Source organism: Pseudophryne corroboree, chromosome 6, assembly GCF_028390025.1.
Source record: "Pseudophryne corroboree isolate aPseCor3 chromosome 6, aPseCor3.hap2, whole genome shotgun sequence".
NCBI classification, from domain to species: Eukaryota; Metazoa; Chordata; class Amphibia; order Anura; family Myobatrachidae; genus Pseudophryne; species Pseudophryne corroboree.
This window is the reverse complement of record NC_086449.1, coordinates 771165464-771181900: the sequence shown is the minus strand read 5'-3', so window position 1 is coordinate 771181900 and position 16437 is coordinate 771165464. Positions and strand designations below refer to the sequence as shown.

General features: G+C 42.9%; 2 protein-coding genes across 12 annotated transcripts in view; one reads left to right on the top strand and one right to left on the bottom strand.

Moving 5' to 3' along the window:
* The window catches only part of CD74 (CD74 molecule), a 38873-nt gene extending 28069 nt beyond the window's left edge, over positions 1–10804 (top strand). For 2 of the 3 annotated variants that reach the window (XM_063928648.1, XM_063928650.1), the window contains 2 exons: positions 1247–1323; positions 3897–10804. In XM_063928648.1, coding sequence (XP_063784718.1) covers positions 1247–1288 — 42 coding nt within the window. In that variant the 3' untranslated portion in view covers positions 1289–1323; positions 3897–10804. The remainder of the gene's footprint in view (positions 1–1246; positions 1324–3896) is intronic. The other variant, XM_063928649.1, reaches the window with a different exon arrangement.
* A 2645-nt stretch (positions 10805–13449) lies between these two features.
* The window catches only part of TCOF1 (treacle ribosome biogenesis factor 1), a 231621-nt gene continuing 228633 nt past the window's right edge, over positions 13450–16437 (bottom strand). For all 9 annotated transcript variants that reach the window (XM_063928639.1, XM_063928641.1, XM_063928644.1 and 6 more), the window contains one exon: positions 13450–13918. Coding sequence is in view for 1 of the 9 variants with exons in the window: in XM_063928641.1 (XP_063784711.1) it covers positions 13913–13918 (6 nt within the window). In the remaining 8 variants the exon portion in view is untranslated. The remainder of the gene's footprint in view (positions 13919–16437) is intronic.

The window sequence follows — 16437 nt, the reverse complement described above, 5'->3', positions numbered from 1 at the left end:
TGTGTAAGGGGCACTAGTGTGTGACATAATGTGTATAAGGGGTACTACTGTGTAACGGAATTTGAATTGGGAGTACTATTGTGTGGTGATGCCCCTTTCCCACAAGATCATGCCCCTTTTTTGCACATGCACCGGTCCTATTTCTCTTACTTTGCCAGGGATGCCCGGTCCCCTAGATATACCCCTGATCTTAGCAGGAATTCATATTGTCAACAGTTGTGATGTGGACATCATAATTATCGACATCTAGAAGTTGTTGGCATTTTCAGAATGTTGACATTTGCATTAGTGTTAGTGACAAACTCACATTAAAACCACATTGTCAACATTCTGGCCATGTCGACGTGCCATCAGTGTTGACATGCTGAATTGGGATCGCTGACACCTCCCGATGAACAATGGGGGTAATTCCAAGTTGATCGCAGCAGGAATTTTGTTAGCAGATGGGCAAAACCATGTGCACTGCAGGTGGGGCAGATGTAACATGTGCAGAGAGAGTTAGATTTGGGTGGGGTGTGTTCAATCTGCAATCTAATTTGCAGTGTAAAAATAAAGCAGCCAGTATTTACCCTGCACAGAAACAATATAACCCACCCAAATCTAACTTTTTCTGCACATGTTATATCTGCCTCCCCTGCAGTGCACATGGTTTTGCCCAACTGCTAACAAAATTCCTGCTGCGATCAACTTGGAATTATCCCCAATAGGTAAATAAATAATGAATCCATCTGAGAAGAACGATGGTTAAACTTAAGGCAAGTGTCCCTGATGTTGCAGGTGGTAAGTCCACTCTGCTGGTCCTGAATAGAGGTGCACTTATCTTCTGAACGTGACACAATCTGCAGCAGTTTGATGGAACTGTGGCCAATCATGCGCTCCTTAGTTAAAGCATGCACAATGTAAAACTGATGAAAGCCATAGTAAATCGTATCTGTAGCAGATAAGCACTTAACACATTTCACTATTAACATCACTGACTTAAGGTAAGTATATATACATATCAGTGCGTCGCACCTGGGATTTGTACACGGGAACATCTCAGGTGTGATCCGCCTGACCCCTCGTATTGCTGGGTTGGTTACATCAGCGGGGATGCATATGGGGTCAGCACTTGGAGATGAGATGTTCTCCAAGTGATCTCCAAGTGCTCTTCCTGTTCAGTGGCTCAGTTGAACACGTGTTTAACCCTGCTCGCTACCTGGGTTGAAATACAGAAAAAAACTTGTGTATTTTTTTTTATTTTTAGGGAGCTAAGCCTGACAGTGATAAGACCAGCACAGAGTGGTAGCTGAATGTATTACAAATCAAACAACAACTACCACGGTAGGTCTGAAAAGTCACTATTGGTGGGATTTTGTTGATGTTAGGGATTAGTGATACAATACTTGTATTTGGGTAAATGTATGGGTTTTATTGTTCAGGTGGCCAGACTGGCACCATATTTTATTGTGTAATTATTGGAAAGAGGAGGTCACATGTTTTAATACCGTGTATTTTTTGATGTGCACTGTAAATGATACACATTAGTTACAACAGGAAGACACTGCCATATGAGGACTAATACACATATTGCCATGCAATGTAAAACAATGGTTTAGTACTTGTGTAATTATAAAAGTTGGACTCCCGCACATGCAACATTGGATTTTCAAAAAAATGTGCACGTAGCTTTAAATGTTCTCTCATATGTTTAGTCACATATTCATGACATTAGAATTTTGGAAAAATGCATATGTTGGATGACCATGAGAAAGGGTTCAAAGGCCATTGACTGTAATCCTCGCACCACTGGATATGGGTTAGGAGGCTGGTAGACTAAAACCTGTGGAATTACTTTATGTATTTACGCAATATGCTAATTAACGGATGAAAAAATGTCTGTTGTAGTTTTTTTTTACCACTTGTCAAGGAATTTTTTTTTTCTTTTTAACGGATTCACTTGGAATAACAACATGTAAAAACATATTACATAACAAGCCTTCTATAAAATGGTGTTTCACAGCAGCGTTCACTAAAACATTGTTCTGATCCAGTTTGCACTCCTGGCAGATGCGGTGAGAAGTGAAGTTGATAGTGGGGCTTATTCATGTTTGTCAGCAAACCAAAAAGTTTAGCAATTGGGCAAAACCATGTTGCACTGCAGGGGGGGGGGGGGGGGGGGAGATGTAATATGTGCAGAGAGAGTTAGATTTGGGTGGGTTATATTGTTTCTGTGCAGGGTAAATACTGGCTGCTTTATTTTTACACAGCAATTTAGATTTCAGTTTGAACACACCCCACCCAAATCTAGCTCTCTCTGCACATGTTACATCTGCCTCCCCCCCAGCAGTGCAAAATGGTTTTGCCCAATTGCTAACGGTGTGTACAAACGGTGAGATATTTCCCTACGATTTTGACTAGATCGTTAAAGTTGTAAGAAAAGTTAGTGCAGATCGCAAGGTAAAAGTCACCTTGCGATCCCGATGCGCGGTCGGCAGCGCAAGCCCAGATAGTCAAAATGGGCTTGCCTGCACAGTCGATCTCGTAGAAAAGAGTCAAAATTGACACTTAGCTAGAATCGCACATTGGGGGTCATTCAGAGTTGTTCGCTCGTTATTTTTTTTCGCTACGGAGCAATTAGTCGCAAACTGCGCATGCGCATTGTACGCAGCGCACCTGCGCCAAGTAAATTAGCACAAAAGTTTGGTATTTTACTCATGGCAGAACAAAGTTTTTTCATCGCTCTGCTGATCGTAGTGTGTTTGACAGGAAGTGGGTGTTTCTGGGCGGAAACTGGCCGTTTTATGAGAGTGTGCGGAAAAACGCAGGCGTGCTAGTTGAAAACGCAGGAGTGTCTGCAGAAACGGGGGAGTGGCTGGGCGAACGCTGGGTGTGTTTGTGACATCAAACTAGGAACGAAAAGGACTGAGCTCGTTGCACTGGCAGAGTAAGTCTGGAGCTACTCAGAAACTGCGGGGTAATCGTTACGAGAAAATTAGCGAACCCTTCGTTAGCAAATCTGCTATGCTAAGATACACTCCCAGTAGGCGTAGGCTTAGCGTGTGCAATGCTGCTAAAAGCAGCTAACGAGCGAGATCGGAATCACCCCCATAGTATCGCAAGCAGAGTCATTATGTACTTGCGATACCGACTTAAGGCTCATTCTGAGTTGATCACATGCTGCAACTTTTTGCAGCCCATGTGATTAACTAGACGCTGCCTATAGGGGACTGTTTTTTTGCATAGTAAGGCTGTGATCGCTTGTGCAGCCCTGCTATGCAAAAAAAAGTTTTGAGCAGAACAAGACCAGGGTATGAGTTACTTACCTTGTGCGATGAATCCAGCGTTGCAGGTCCCGGAATTGGCGTCAGACACCCGCCCTCCAAACGCCTCGACACCCCTGCGTTTGGATCTCCACGCCCAAAAAACGGTGAGTTGCCGCCCGGTTCCGCCTTCCTCCAGTCAATCTTCTTGCGGTCGCCGCTGCGACCGCTGTCTTCATTAGCAGATACATTGCCTGCGCAATGCGGCTGCAGCGCATGCGCAGTTCTGACCCGATAGCACAGCTGCGACGAAGTGCAGCGTGCGATCGGGTCAGAATCATCCACTTAGTCCCTGTTGCATAGTGAGAACCGGGGTTAGCCCGAATCTCACCATGTGTACACACCTTAACTTTTTAATTTGCTTACAACCCTGAATAAGGCCCAGTGTTAGGGTAATCAGTTTCCGATTTTCAAACACAAGTTCTAGCAAAACTTCCATTTCTCCTGCTGCATAGATATATCTCTTATTATATATCATGTTCTACTCTATTTTTTTTTCTTCTTAGTAGAGATTTACTCAACTATCAAAAGTACTGTATCTGACTTCTGGCGTTCATCACATTTCCAAAATAATGTTCTCTCTCTTTTTCCCAGAATCAAACGCATCTGAGTAAAGAAGATCTATAGTGATTCTGCCATTCCGCTTTCTCCTTGGCTGTTGGAATCTTATTATACTAGTGTTGAGTTATTGTGTGTTTTTTTAATGGTTACTAATCACTCTTTCAGTTACTTAAGGTGAATAATTACCCATGTCCGTCACAGATCAATTCAGTAATTTCAAACATCAAAATTGTGGTATTGGAAGCTAAAGGTTCGCAGTCTAATTATTTGAGATTTTGAGCTCTGTTCAGTAAGCAAATTTCTATAAAATGATGCCGAAAATAGTGTTTTTGCATAATTTAAGTATCCCAGCTATATAGCAAAGGGTTAACGGAGAAGTTAGGGCAGTTATCGTCTCCATTAATACTCTGCTCCTACAATCTCTCTCTGTTGCACCATTTGGGTAGCAGAAAAATAAATAATGCGTAATAAACTTACTTTATATAAACGCCATCTCAGAATGGCGTTATAGGATGAGAAATCCTTATTCCAGCTGAAAACTCTGCCCACTATCAGCCCCTCATTCTGTGATGACACTGCTAGTGTTCCCAATACTGTAATTAGTTTTGCAAAAATGCATATACTGTATATTAATATTTATATGTACAGTATACTATATACATAGCCCTTCTCGGCATTTAATTCTGCTCCACCATGGAAACTCCACTTGTGAAATGGAGAAGTAATGGAGGAGTATGTTGGGGGGGGGTTCCGGATGATAGGTTGATAGTCAATTGGTCAACATAATATGGTCGACATGCATTAAGTCAACAGATACAAATAGTGTACATGTAAAAGGCTGATAGTGCTTAAGGTTGACATGACAGGTCGACACACTTTTTGGGGGATTTTTTACAACTTTTTCTTCATTTACCATCCACGTGGACTATGAGGAGAGCGAAATGAGCCAGTGACGGTACACATTTCCAGTAAATGTGCCATACATATGGACAAACATACAAAATGATACCAAAAAAACGTGTTGTGTCGACCATATCCAAGGCAACCTTTTGACTGCGTCGACCTTTTCAAGTGTCTACCTTTTTCAAGTCAACCTATTTCTGGTCAACCCATTGATCCTCACCCTGTGGGGGAGGGAGAAGTATGTTTTTGAATCAGACAAGTGTTGGGAAGAGCTATATACTGTATCTAAATATATATATTTTTATTAATACGATGGTGGTTCAATAAGTAAGGTAATAAGACCTCTCGCGTATGTAATGTTCTCTTTTTCATTCTAATTCCCCACCAGGCCCGAGCAGGTAGGCCATTGCTTCCCCTCAGTCATTTCTCTGCGCCGGTCATACTGTCCCAACATCAGGTGTAAGATGGTGGGGCTGGCGGAAACATGGCCACCCATTGAGGTGCGTAGCGTCATCAGATTTCTGGCACATCAGCAGCTGACATTCATCACCATCTTGTCGAGTTGTACAGTCAGATAACATCATGTGTCGGAAACAGGTTCGGTGCTCTGCCTGTGGTGGACATGCTGGGCCGGCCGGATTACTGCTCATCTTGAATGTCAATCCCACCGCTACCAAAGGCCATGCACCAAACCCAAACCTGTTTCCGGACACCACGACAAGTTGGTGACGAATGTCAGCTGCCGATGTGCCCTTTTAGATGCAGAAATCTGATCACACTACGCACCTCAATGTGTGACCATGTTTCCACCAGCCCTGGGGCCTTACAGCGGGTGTTGGGCAGTATGACTGATAAGGGGGCACAGTCTGAGGGGAAGCAGTGGTCTAATTGCTCTGGCGGGAAATTAGAATGGGAAAATTACACACGTGAGCGCTCTTAATGCTTTACTTATCGATTGAACCAGTCTAATATGTAAAACAAATGCTGTGACGATGTCCAGAATGTTCAGGGCAACATCGATGCTGAATAGAGCCCTTTGTAACCTAGATCACAGACTGACCTTAATGGGGAGCTGGAAGTATTTTTATTTACCTTTCACATCAGACATTTCACATACAGCAGAGCGCAAGCTTTGCTCATCTTCATATACAGCCGTTTATCCCGCATTGTCCTTCATTGGGTTTGAGCCGTCCCAATTGCCAAATGATTCATATGCAAGTTCTCCCAAATGCTACTGCATGTTAGAGCGATGACTAGAAAAGACCTGGATAATAACACGCCTACTTACACATTGCAATAATTTAGACTTTATGCATCCTTCCAAAATTGATGTAATCATTAAAAAAATATACCAAATATTTATAAAACAGACTCACAAAGCTGATACAGCAGGTAAAGCTCAGTAAATCAGCATAATAGCTCCTATTGGCGCTAACGATGGTCTCACTCCAGCACTTTGATGATTGAGGGAGTCCAGTTAACAAAATCAATAGGTCCCATAATGCTCTGGAGTGGACACATTGGAGGCAATTCAATTAAAATGTCACTTAAGATCACGTTTCACTGTGAGGTATGGGCAACGTGCAATGCACGCATAACCTGTATGTATGGTAGCCTAACATTGTGAGTTTCCTGCACACCCGTATAGGGTTACAAGGCTAAATCTACAATTACCATACGTTACAATGGCACATCCCTTACATTGCATTTAATAGAATTGCCCCCATTAAATGAACATGCATCCTCTGTCACACCGAAGCTCTCTTATACTCCAAGTAAGCTATTCAATTACCTGAAATGTCTCCACCATTTATAGTGGGATGGGATACGATAGTCTCTAAATTCATCTTCATTAAAGCAACAGAAACTTTAGCATTAACTAGGTATTTGGAGCTGACTACTAGTGCAAGCCCATGTACTGTAACTAAACAGGAGGGGAAATAACAAGCAGGAATGGAAATGGGAGTCCAGTGAAGAGGATCTGTCTTTTCAAATCCCTGACAATGCACGGGTTAGCGCCAGCCGTAACTCATGGAAACAAGGGGAAGAGAAAATAGAAAAGATAACAGAGGGCGGGATGTAATGAAGGGTCTGGGACTCAGGGTCGACAACAAAAAGGTCGACACACCTTAGGTCGACGCCAATTGGTCGACACACCTAAGGTCGACATGGACAAAAGGTCGACAGGAACAAGGTCGACATGGAAAAAGGTCGACATGAGTTTTTTTGGTGTCGTTTTCTTCGTAGAGTGACCGGGAACCCCAATTAGTGCACCGCTTCGCTCGCCATGCTTCGGGCATGGTGCCTTCGCTCCGCTACCGCTTCGTTCGGCACAGATAACGATCCACGTGGACTACGATTGGAACGGTAAAGTATGAAAAGGTTCAAAAAAAGAAAAAAAAAAAGTCGTGAAAAACTCATGTCGACATTTTTCCATGTCGACCAATTGGTGTCGACACAAGGTGTGTCGACCTTTTTGTTGTCGACCTGGAGTCCGGATACCGTAATGAAGACCGGGTCTGGTGGCCCTGCGGGATGCCGGCCAAACTCAGATGCTTTTTTAAAGGGGCAATCAAACAAGGCCAAACCATGTCTTGTAAATGATTGCCCCCTTTAAAAAAGAAAAGAAAAAAAAAGTCCCAGTTCGGCCACCATCACGCACAGCCATCAAACTCTGACTTCATTACAACACGCCCATAGTGGCATAAATTTGGCAATGACTGGATCACCCTAAGTGGCACTACTTGGGATATAGGAGTGCTCCAGAACAGAATCCAGATGTCCCAAAAAAATATAATGAAGGTAGAACATTCGCCTCCCTTATGGTAATACACTTACTAGATATTAGCATATAGGAACACAGTTTCTGGCACCTCCACCCCAACTGGGTGATGCAGGAAACCGATACAAAAATAGTAGACTCCAAAATAAAACCTGTAAACTTTGGTTCATATATAATTTCACCCAGAAAATAGAGGAGACTAATAATTCGTTATCTCCACATTTGTTAACATTAATTAAAGCACATTGTACTTACACAACACACCAAAAATTGCAGCATAGCAATGACGATGTAACCGAATCGGCCTCCTGCCAAACGCCGATGTAAAGCAAGTGCCTCATACAAAATCCCTGTATTCTTGCCAGGCAGGAACTTGGAGAAGGGTAGTATCCGGTAATGGAGATGAGAACCTGATGACAGTTCCCACCGACGCATTTGAACATGCCTGGTGTTTTGAAGGCAAACGTCTTTCCGTGTCGGAGAGAATCGACATCAGGGTCTCATCTCCTTTACCAAATTCCACCCTTCTCTAAGATACAGTCATCCTGCCCAGGAAGAGTACTGGGATTTTGTATGAGACCATGTTTTACATTTTAATTTGGTATGGGGACCATTTGGTCTATAACAATGGTATTAATAATAATAATAATGTAATTTATTTAGCACTTTCCACCCAATAGGACTCAAAGGAAGGAATTCAATTGTTTGAAAAGTCGGTTGGGTGTCTGTTTTTTCCTATCTAATAGACAGGAAAAAACAGACACCCAACTGACTTTTCAAACAATTGAATACCCCCCAAAGTGTTTTACATTTCCATTTAAACAAACACAAGATGCAAAATAAGCTTAACAAAAAAGATAAATAACATGTGCATTGTAATCGTTAGGAACTAAGGGATTATTAATGAAACGCGTGAGCAAGCAGTGCCGCAAAACTAAAAGCTCAACCCTCATTAATTAAGGGATATTCTAGGTACTGTTAATATTCTTTCATCTACAGTATACAGTTATGTCATTATTCATATGCTGTCATTCTTCTTGCGGTTTGTAAGTGCAAACTGTTGTAATAAAGTGGGGGAGAATGCAGCAGGTCTCCTCCCTCTCTGGGCGGTCATTATTTGGTCACAAGATTACAGTTTCAATTCCATAGTGACTGCTATTTCTGAAGCCCTTTCCTTCATCAACTATTTGGGGAATTATTTGTTAGAATTTACGGATGAAAAATAAAATGTTTATGTTCCTATGCACTTATATCTAGTAAAGCTGGGTACACACTACACAGACATATCCACCAATTGCCCGTCGTGACAACAGAACTCCCAGTTAGGTAAGCCTATACATTAAATTTATTGGCCAGGAGTCACAGCTGGGCGGGAATATCAATTTGCCCATCCAGTTGTGGTGTCAGTGACAGCAGCCAGTGTATGAGTGATTGGCGGGTCACTCATATTCACAGCTAGGCTTGCCAATATATATAGGGAAAGGGTATATGGCCGATGTGATATGTCCGAGAACGACGCCAATGACCTACAGATATACCTATCGGTGTGTAGCCAGCCTTAGTATATCACCATAAGAGGGCACACCTTCTACCTTAATTATATTTACTTGTTGGGACTTCTGGGTTGTGCTCTGGATCAGTTAGAGCCTGTGTGATGCCACCTAGGGTGATTCCGTCCTTGCCAAATTTATTACACTACGTTATATCGATTTTCTGTTTCCATGATTATTGAATGGAGGTAACCTGTGCTTCACAGAGGACTTGAAAACATGATTCCACTACATTGTTTTGTTGGACTTTCACTTACGGTGTTTTAAAGTGTTGAGAAGAAGCATTCATGGTAGACCAAATTATATCTATAGATATATAAAGAGAGTTAACAGAGGGCACTCTATATAGTGCATTAAATGTTTTTATTTTCAAGACGGTACCCAGCAGCAACCAATCAACAGTATCTTGCTACTTGTACCCATTAAAAGGCTGTGTGGACTGGTTACCACATGGCTCACATATTACTCCACCGGAAAATCTCCAACACTGCCCCACGCTCCTACCGAGCTCCTGTACCTTGCCATCAGCCACCTCAGTAACCGTCGTGAGTTGGGCCACATCAGTTCCATGTACAATGCAGGGTCACCGGTAGCACGATAAGTCCCTCTGACAAAGTCTGGTGACGGAATGCGTTAAGATGGGGCCTCGTCACGTATCTTACTCCTGCTGACATATGTATCGTATCGGGAACAGGAGTGTCCTGACATGCGCCGGTTACTGATGTGGCTGATGGCAAGGTACAGGAGCCCAGGAGGAGCGTGGAGCAGTGTTGGAGGTTGCCCGCTGGAGTAATACGTGAGCCATGTGATAACCAGTCCACACAGCCTTTTTATGGGCATGAGTAGCAAGATACTGTTGATTGGTGGTTGCTGGGTACAGTCTTGAAAATAAAAAATGTTTAATGCACCATAGAGCGTCCTCTCTTCTCTATATTTTTAGAACCACCACCAGTAGGACTTCAGGCTTTCATGGGTGGAGCAGCAGGCCGGAAAGAACTGTGGATCTTAGTGCCTGCACTGCAAATACAGCCGGTGTGTTAACATACAGGATAAGTCTGGGACGGATACAATTGGGATACACACAGGTGCTGAATAAGCACAATGTGTGTGTGTGTGTGTGTGTGTGTGTGTGTGTGTGTGTGTGTGTGTGTGTGTGTGTGTGTGTGTGTGTGTGTATATATATATATATATATATATATATATATATATATATATATATATTTTTTTTTTTTTTACAAGCACCTTTTCCGTGAAGCTGGATGGTAATGCCGCGTTTCGGAGAGTGACATGTAACGAAAAGATTACCAAACCATAATATATGAATGTTTTTAAAAAAAAAACTCTTGTTTTATGAAAAATCCTCTGCAGGTTACTTTGCTAAAACATATATAGTAAGTAGATGGGCCGTGCGCTTTGCAGCAAAAATAAAAATATCCAAACCTTAAGTACTTTAACTAAACCAATGTGTTATCCTTTCTATATTATCAGTTTTTTTTAACCAAAGCGCCTTTAAACATTGTATTTTATCTCATGTGTGTTTATGCTTGGTGTCGCATTATGTAGTTTAGATGGGATTTTGTTTTGTTTTTTACAAGTCTATAACGCAAAGTTCTAAGGGCTTATATCACCTGTTTAAATTAGATTGTCTTGTACTTTGATTCTGTAACTGACGTTCTATGGATAATAAATGGAACACTCAAAGTTGAGCGCTGTGTTTTGTCAGCAAGTACTGTGTATGTTAGAATGGCTTTGTCATCTTCCCTGCAGATATGTACTGGGAGAGACAGGAAAAATAATTTCCCTTTTGCGCACAATAATGGATTATCTGGTGGATGACACCTGTCGTCATCATCATCCATTCAGTACACGGCCTGGAGTTAGTGAATACAATGAGTTGGTGACACAATGGCATGGCTAATGAGACATAAGGTGTAGGGATTGAATTCAGTGCAATTTGCCATTCCGGAACAGGGAAAGCGGGTCCTCGCCCCCCAATAGTTTCTGGTTATCAGGAAGACCATAAAATTATTGAGCCAAGATACCGCCCTCATAAGCTGCAGTTGCTACTGGGCCTGGAACTCGTCACAGCTGCACTCCTAGTAATGGGAAAAATAGTTCTCTTTTCTTGAAGTGATCCACAACTAAATATTCAAACACCTTGCAAAAAACAACAACCCAACCAACAAAGCCTTAACTACGTGTGTGCCAGGTGTGCCTAGCACACAGCGCAGTCGCCCTGAGGGCGCATGGACAGCAACTATGTCAGCAGCTTGTAATGAGTCAATTTGACTCCTTATAAGGCACCTGTGCTGTGTGCGCCGCCAGAGGAGAGGAACAGCGTCAGGGGAGGACCTGGAGGAGGGAGGGGGACTGGAGTCGCAGCAGCGCTATGTAATTGGTAGCGACGCCACTGCAGCAGTCCCTCTCCTTCCCCCATTGGCTGGCCGGCGCTGCTGTGAATTGCTGGGATGCGCTTCCCTCATCCCAGCATTCACAGCGGCGGCGGGCAGTCAATGCGGAAACAGAGGGACAGCTGCAGCGGTACCTCTACGAATTACATAGCGCTGCTGCGACTCCAGTCCCCCTCTCCTCTTTCCCCCGTGCCCGGGATCTGCCAGCACCGAGGAGCCTGACTGCCTGAGCCAGCGTGGAGAGATGGCGAGTATCTATCTATGTCTCTCTCTCTATTCTGGCTGCCGTAACGTGTAAAAAGGGGGACGCTGTCTGCCGTAATGTGTAAAAAGGGGCTCTACATGGTGTAGTGGCGCTACTGTGCGGTGTAATTTAAATAATGGAGACTACTGTACACCGTAGTATAATTTGGTATTGTGGCCACACCCCATCCCCATGAAGCCAACCAGTTGGCATGAAAATATATCATCATATGGGAGCAAATCAGCCATATGCTCCCAAGCGCTGGAAAACAGACAAAACCGTTTAGTTACATTTGCAGGATGCTCCGTCATGGGCAAGCTGCTTCAGGGGTCTAGGCTCCGGCTGTAAGGGCTCAACTGCTGCTGGCCATGACTCGTGGGTGGTGCAGACGTTGAGGCAACGTCATCGTAGGTGGACAGAGGCGGACGCCGGGGATGCAGTTCCGCCCCAAGGTAACCCCTGCCTGTGGTCTGCAAAAGGATGTGGCCCGCAAGTTTGATACCCCCAATTTATTTAAATCCATACTATACTTAAAGAATTCAGCATTAGGGATCAGAAGAGTGGTGGTCTTAGACTATGCTATGTGCACTCCCCTATATCTCTGTATACCACTTTGGTAAAGAATCATATTTCTGAAATTTCTATACCAGCTTAGTCCATGCTTTGCAGAGCAAATGTTTCAACTGCAGTAAAGGAAAGTACAGCAAATACTACTTCCTTCTAAACAGAATATGGTCAGGCTCCGCTGCCAGCTTGCTATCCTGTGTGTGTTGTGCCTGCTGCAATGCCCACAAAAAGTCATCCAAACCATGGATTCTAGCAGAGTCCTGGTCAGACCACCTTCTTCCTGAGAGCAGCACACAGAATCAGACCCTGCCTAGGGTGGGACAAATACCAAACTCAAGATTTCGGGTAACTACTCAACATCTGGTTCTCAAAAACAAAATCATGGTGGAAACCCTGCGCAGACTCTGCCAGACATTTTACCTTAGCCATATCTTTTAGAGGCTTAGTCAAAAGGGATGAGACTCCTGGCCAAGTGCAGCCAGGACAATCAAGAGTGGGAAGGGAGAAGAAACGGATGGCAGTGTCCATTCTCACTGTACCAGTTAATGTACTGAAGCCCACCAAGAAGGAGACACCATGTTGTTGTGAGGTCTGCACCTCACAAGACACCAACATGAATGTGACCACCACCTCTTTCTGGCCAACCTATGCCAGTGTAAGACCACCACTGATAGCTGACCCCCCCCCCCTTTAACACAAGCGGTCGCATGCACACTGTGTAGGCTTTACACCATCAGCCGGATTATCTTCCTCCCTCACTGCCGCTGGGAAAAGGAGTCACACACAGATTGCTCAAATGGTGCGTGTTGTCTGTTGTTGCTGCAACCACCAGATGGTGCCATGAAGGATCCCCTTTCACCTACACGCCCCATTCTGCTTCTCTACACAACTGTAGCATAGACGCTCAGTTTAATTAGAATTCATCTTCCTACTCAAGCACCGACAGTGTTCTCCCATGTCGGCATATTAAAAAATAAAATAAAAATCATAATCTATGTAATCTGAAACTTTCGTCAAATGATCAGGTTTGTTAAACCCAAAATTTCCACCCGTCTGAAGAGTTCCCCATACCCAAGAAGCTAAACGCCACTCAAAAATAAGAACCATTTATCATCTGCCACAAGAGATATGAAATCATACCATAATTGCATTTAATGTACAGAGGTTTTGTAAACAGTATAGTGCAACAGCTACTTTTGCCATCATATTCAACCATAATAATAGACACAAGTCCCAAGCACAAAGAAAAAAGTAAAACTACGTAAAAAGTATAAAAGTAATTTACACAGGTTTAAAATAAACCCAGATATTTCAATTCACAAGGCAGGGGACCTGCTTACAAGCGGTGTTGTTCATTTCCGTATTTATAAATATAATATTTTAATTCCAGGTACACCCAGAAAATAGGCCATAATTACATCTTAAATGCCTCGTCCAGATTAAAGTCTTCTAAAACTGTAAAAAGATGGTCACAGTTAAGACTTTAAAAAACAAACAAAAAAACACCCCAAACGCATTTTGTAATTTCTCTCTCCTTGCCATGAGGACTCCAACATAAATATTCACAGAAAACATAAATGGCTTGTACGTCTTCACTCCTGAAAAAGAATTTAAAGTATTTGTCAGGTGGTGATATTTATGGGGCAATAACACTTTATATAATAGCATTAACATTACTGATAATCAAGCTATATATAAAAAAAACGAGATAAAACAAACAAACACACACACCACCACACTGGTTACCATATAACAGATTCAGTATGATATCCCGATGGCCGGGATGCCTGCAGTCAGAATACAGACAGCGGCATCCTGACCATCAGAATCCCCACAGCCCCCCAGGAAATACCCTAAACCTCCCTTGTGGGTGCCTAACCCTAAATTCCTGGTAGCTAACCATACCGTTCCCTGAACCCTAACCCCCCTTCTAATGCCTAAACCTAACCACCCACCCACCGCGGAAAGAATGACCGGGATTCTGTATTTCGACCGCTGAGTCCCATCCACCTTCATTTTTACTGCATCCTCGTAACTATTTTTAGCCGATAAAATCTGGGGTCGATTGTCTTGACTATCTATAGTATGCTTCACTGGAAAAGCCTTGAGTTTACGTTCTCATTAGAAGATGCTGCAAGACCAAAACATTAAGTTTATCATTGCCAAATTACAATGTACACTACCGACTCTGGGTAACGAGTGCTGGGCCACCTGCATAATCCTGCCTACTGCCACATCCATCCCCTACTATAATGCAACACTTAAGTCACACTACAACTGATGGAAAAAGCTACAAAAGAGGGGAAAAAAACAAACAAAACACAAAAAAGATGCCCACACACTAAGATTGTTTAAACAGTGTGGCATTGCTCAGTGTGTGGGGGACATAATACCCACACAATTTAACCATCACTGAAGCCGATGTTACAGACTGGTTAGCCAAGAGAAAAACGGAAACTAACAAAGTGTGCCAGATCCCCTAGTGGCTGACAGAAAAAAAAAAAAAAAAAAAAAAAAAAGAGGATTTTGGTACTTACCGATAAATCCATTTCTCCGAATCCACTCGGGGACACTGGAGAACTTAAACAGCTGGGGTGTGAAGGATGCAGATCGGAGGTAGCACAAGCTAAATAAAAAATTATGCACAGCTGGCTCCTCCCCCTTCACGCCCCTCCGGTCGCTCCATTTTGAAAAGTAGACTCAGAGAAGAGAGAACATGAAAAATCAAGCCATAGGGAAGGAACCAACCATACCAACACGTCAAATAAACAAACCAAGAACTAACATAGTAATCAAACTGTTTGAACTAAATTTAAAAGAACACGCAGGCGGGCAGCACTGAGGCGGGCGTCCAGTGTCCCCAAGTGGATTCAGAGAAATGGATTTATCAGCAAGTACTAAAATTCTCTTCTCTTTCATCCACTAGGGGAAACTGAAGAACTTAGACCACTGGGGACGTCCCAAAGAACCGCCCATGGGCGGGAGTGCTGTCTGAAGCCTGAAGAACCAAAACGTCCAAAATTTGCATCTCTAGATGCAAACGTGTCGAACTTGTAAAACCGAGTGAACATGTGCGCTGATGACCACGTTGCAGCTCTGCTCATGGGCTCCTCTAGCCGCAGCCCATGAGGCTCCCATGGATCTGGTGGAATGAGCACCTACCCGGAAAGGAATTCTCTTACCACAAGCAGTGTATGCTTGCTTGATGGCTAGTTGTGTCAATTTGGCCAAGGTCTGTTTTGAAGCCGGCCAACCCCTCCTGGGGCCATCGCACAGTACAAACAAAACGTCTGATTTTCTAATAGAAACAGTAGCCTGAACATACACCTGTAAGGCTCTAACCACATCCAAGGACAGGTCCCCTTCTGACAATCCTTTGAAGGATGGGACCACAATTGGCTGATTTATGTGGAAACCCGAAACAACCTTAGGTAAAAACTCCTCCTTTGTACAGAGCTCCGCTCTGTCTCCATGGAAAAAACTAAGAAAGGACTTTTACACAACAGGGCACCTAACTCTGAGACCCTTCTTGCTGAAGCCAAGGCCAGAAGAAGAAGAAGAATATATATATATATATATATATATATATATATATATATATATATATATAAATATATATATATATATACATACATACACATACATACACATACATACATATATATATATATATACATATATATATATATATATATATATATATATATATATATACATACATACATACACACTCAAAGAAATAGCTATTTCTTTGCCATATTGTACCATTCACACCAGAGGGCACCGGAGCAACATCACCAGCAAGGAGGGAGTGCTGGTCCACAGTACTATTACTGCTGAAAATAGATAGATAGATATATATATATATATCTCTCTCTATCTCCATCCGCCCTTTCCAAAGGTCCGAAACGGCAGACTAAAAAAATTCCATGGAGCCATGGGTGGACGAAAAGGTGGTTGTATTCTCAACACACTTTGTAAAACTGTCTGGACTTCTTGCAAGGACACCAGACGTCGCTGAAAAAGAATAGATAGGGCAGAGATCTGTACCTTCAAAGATCCCAAACTCAAAACCTCCATCCAAACCCTTTTGGAGAAACCTCAACAATCTAGTAAG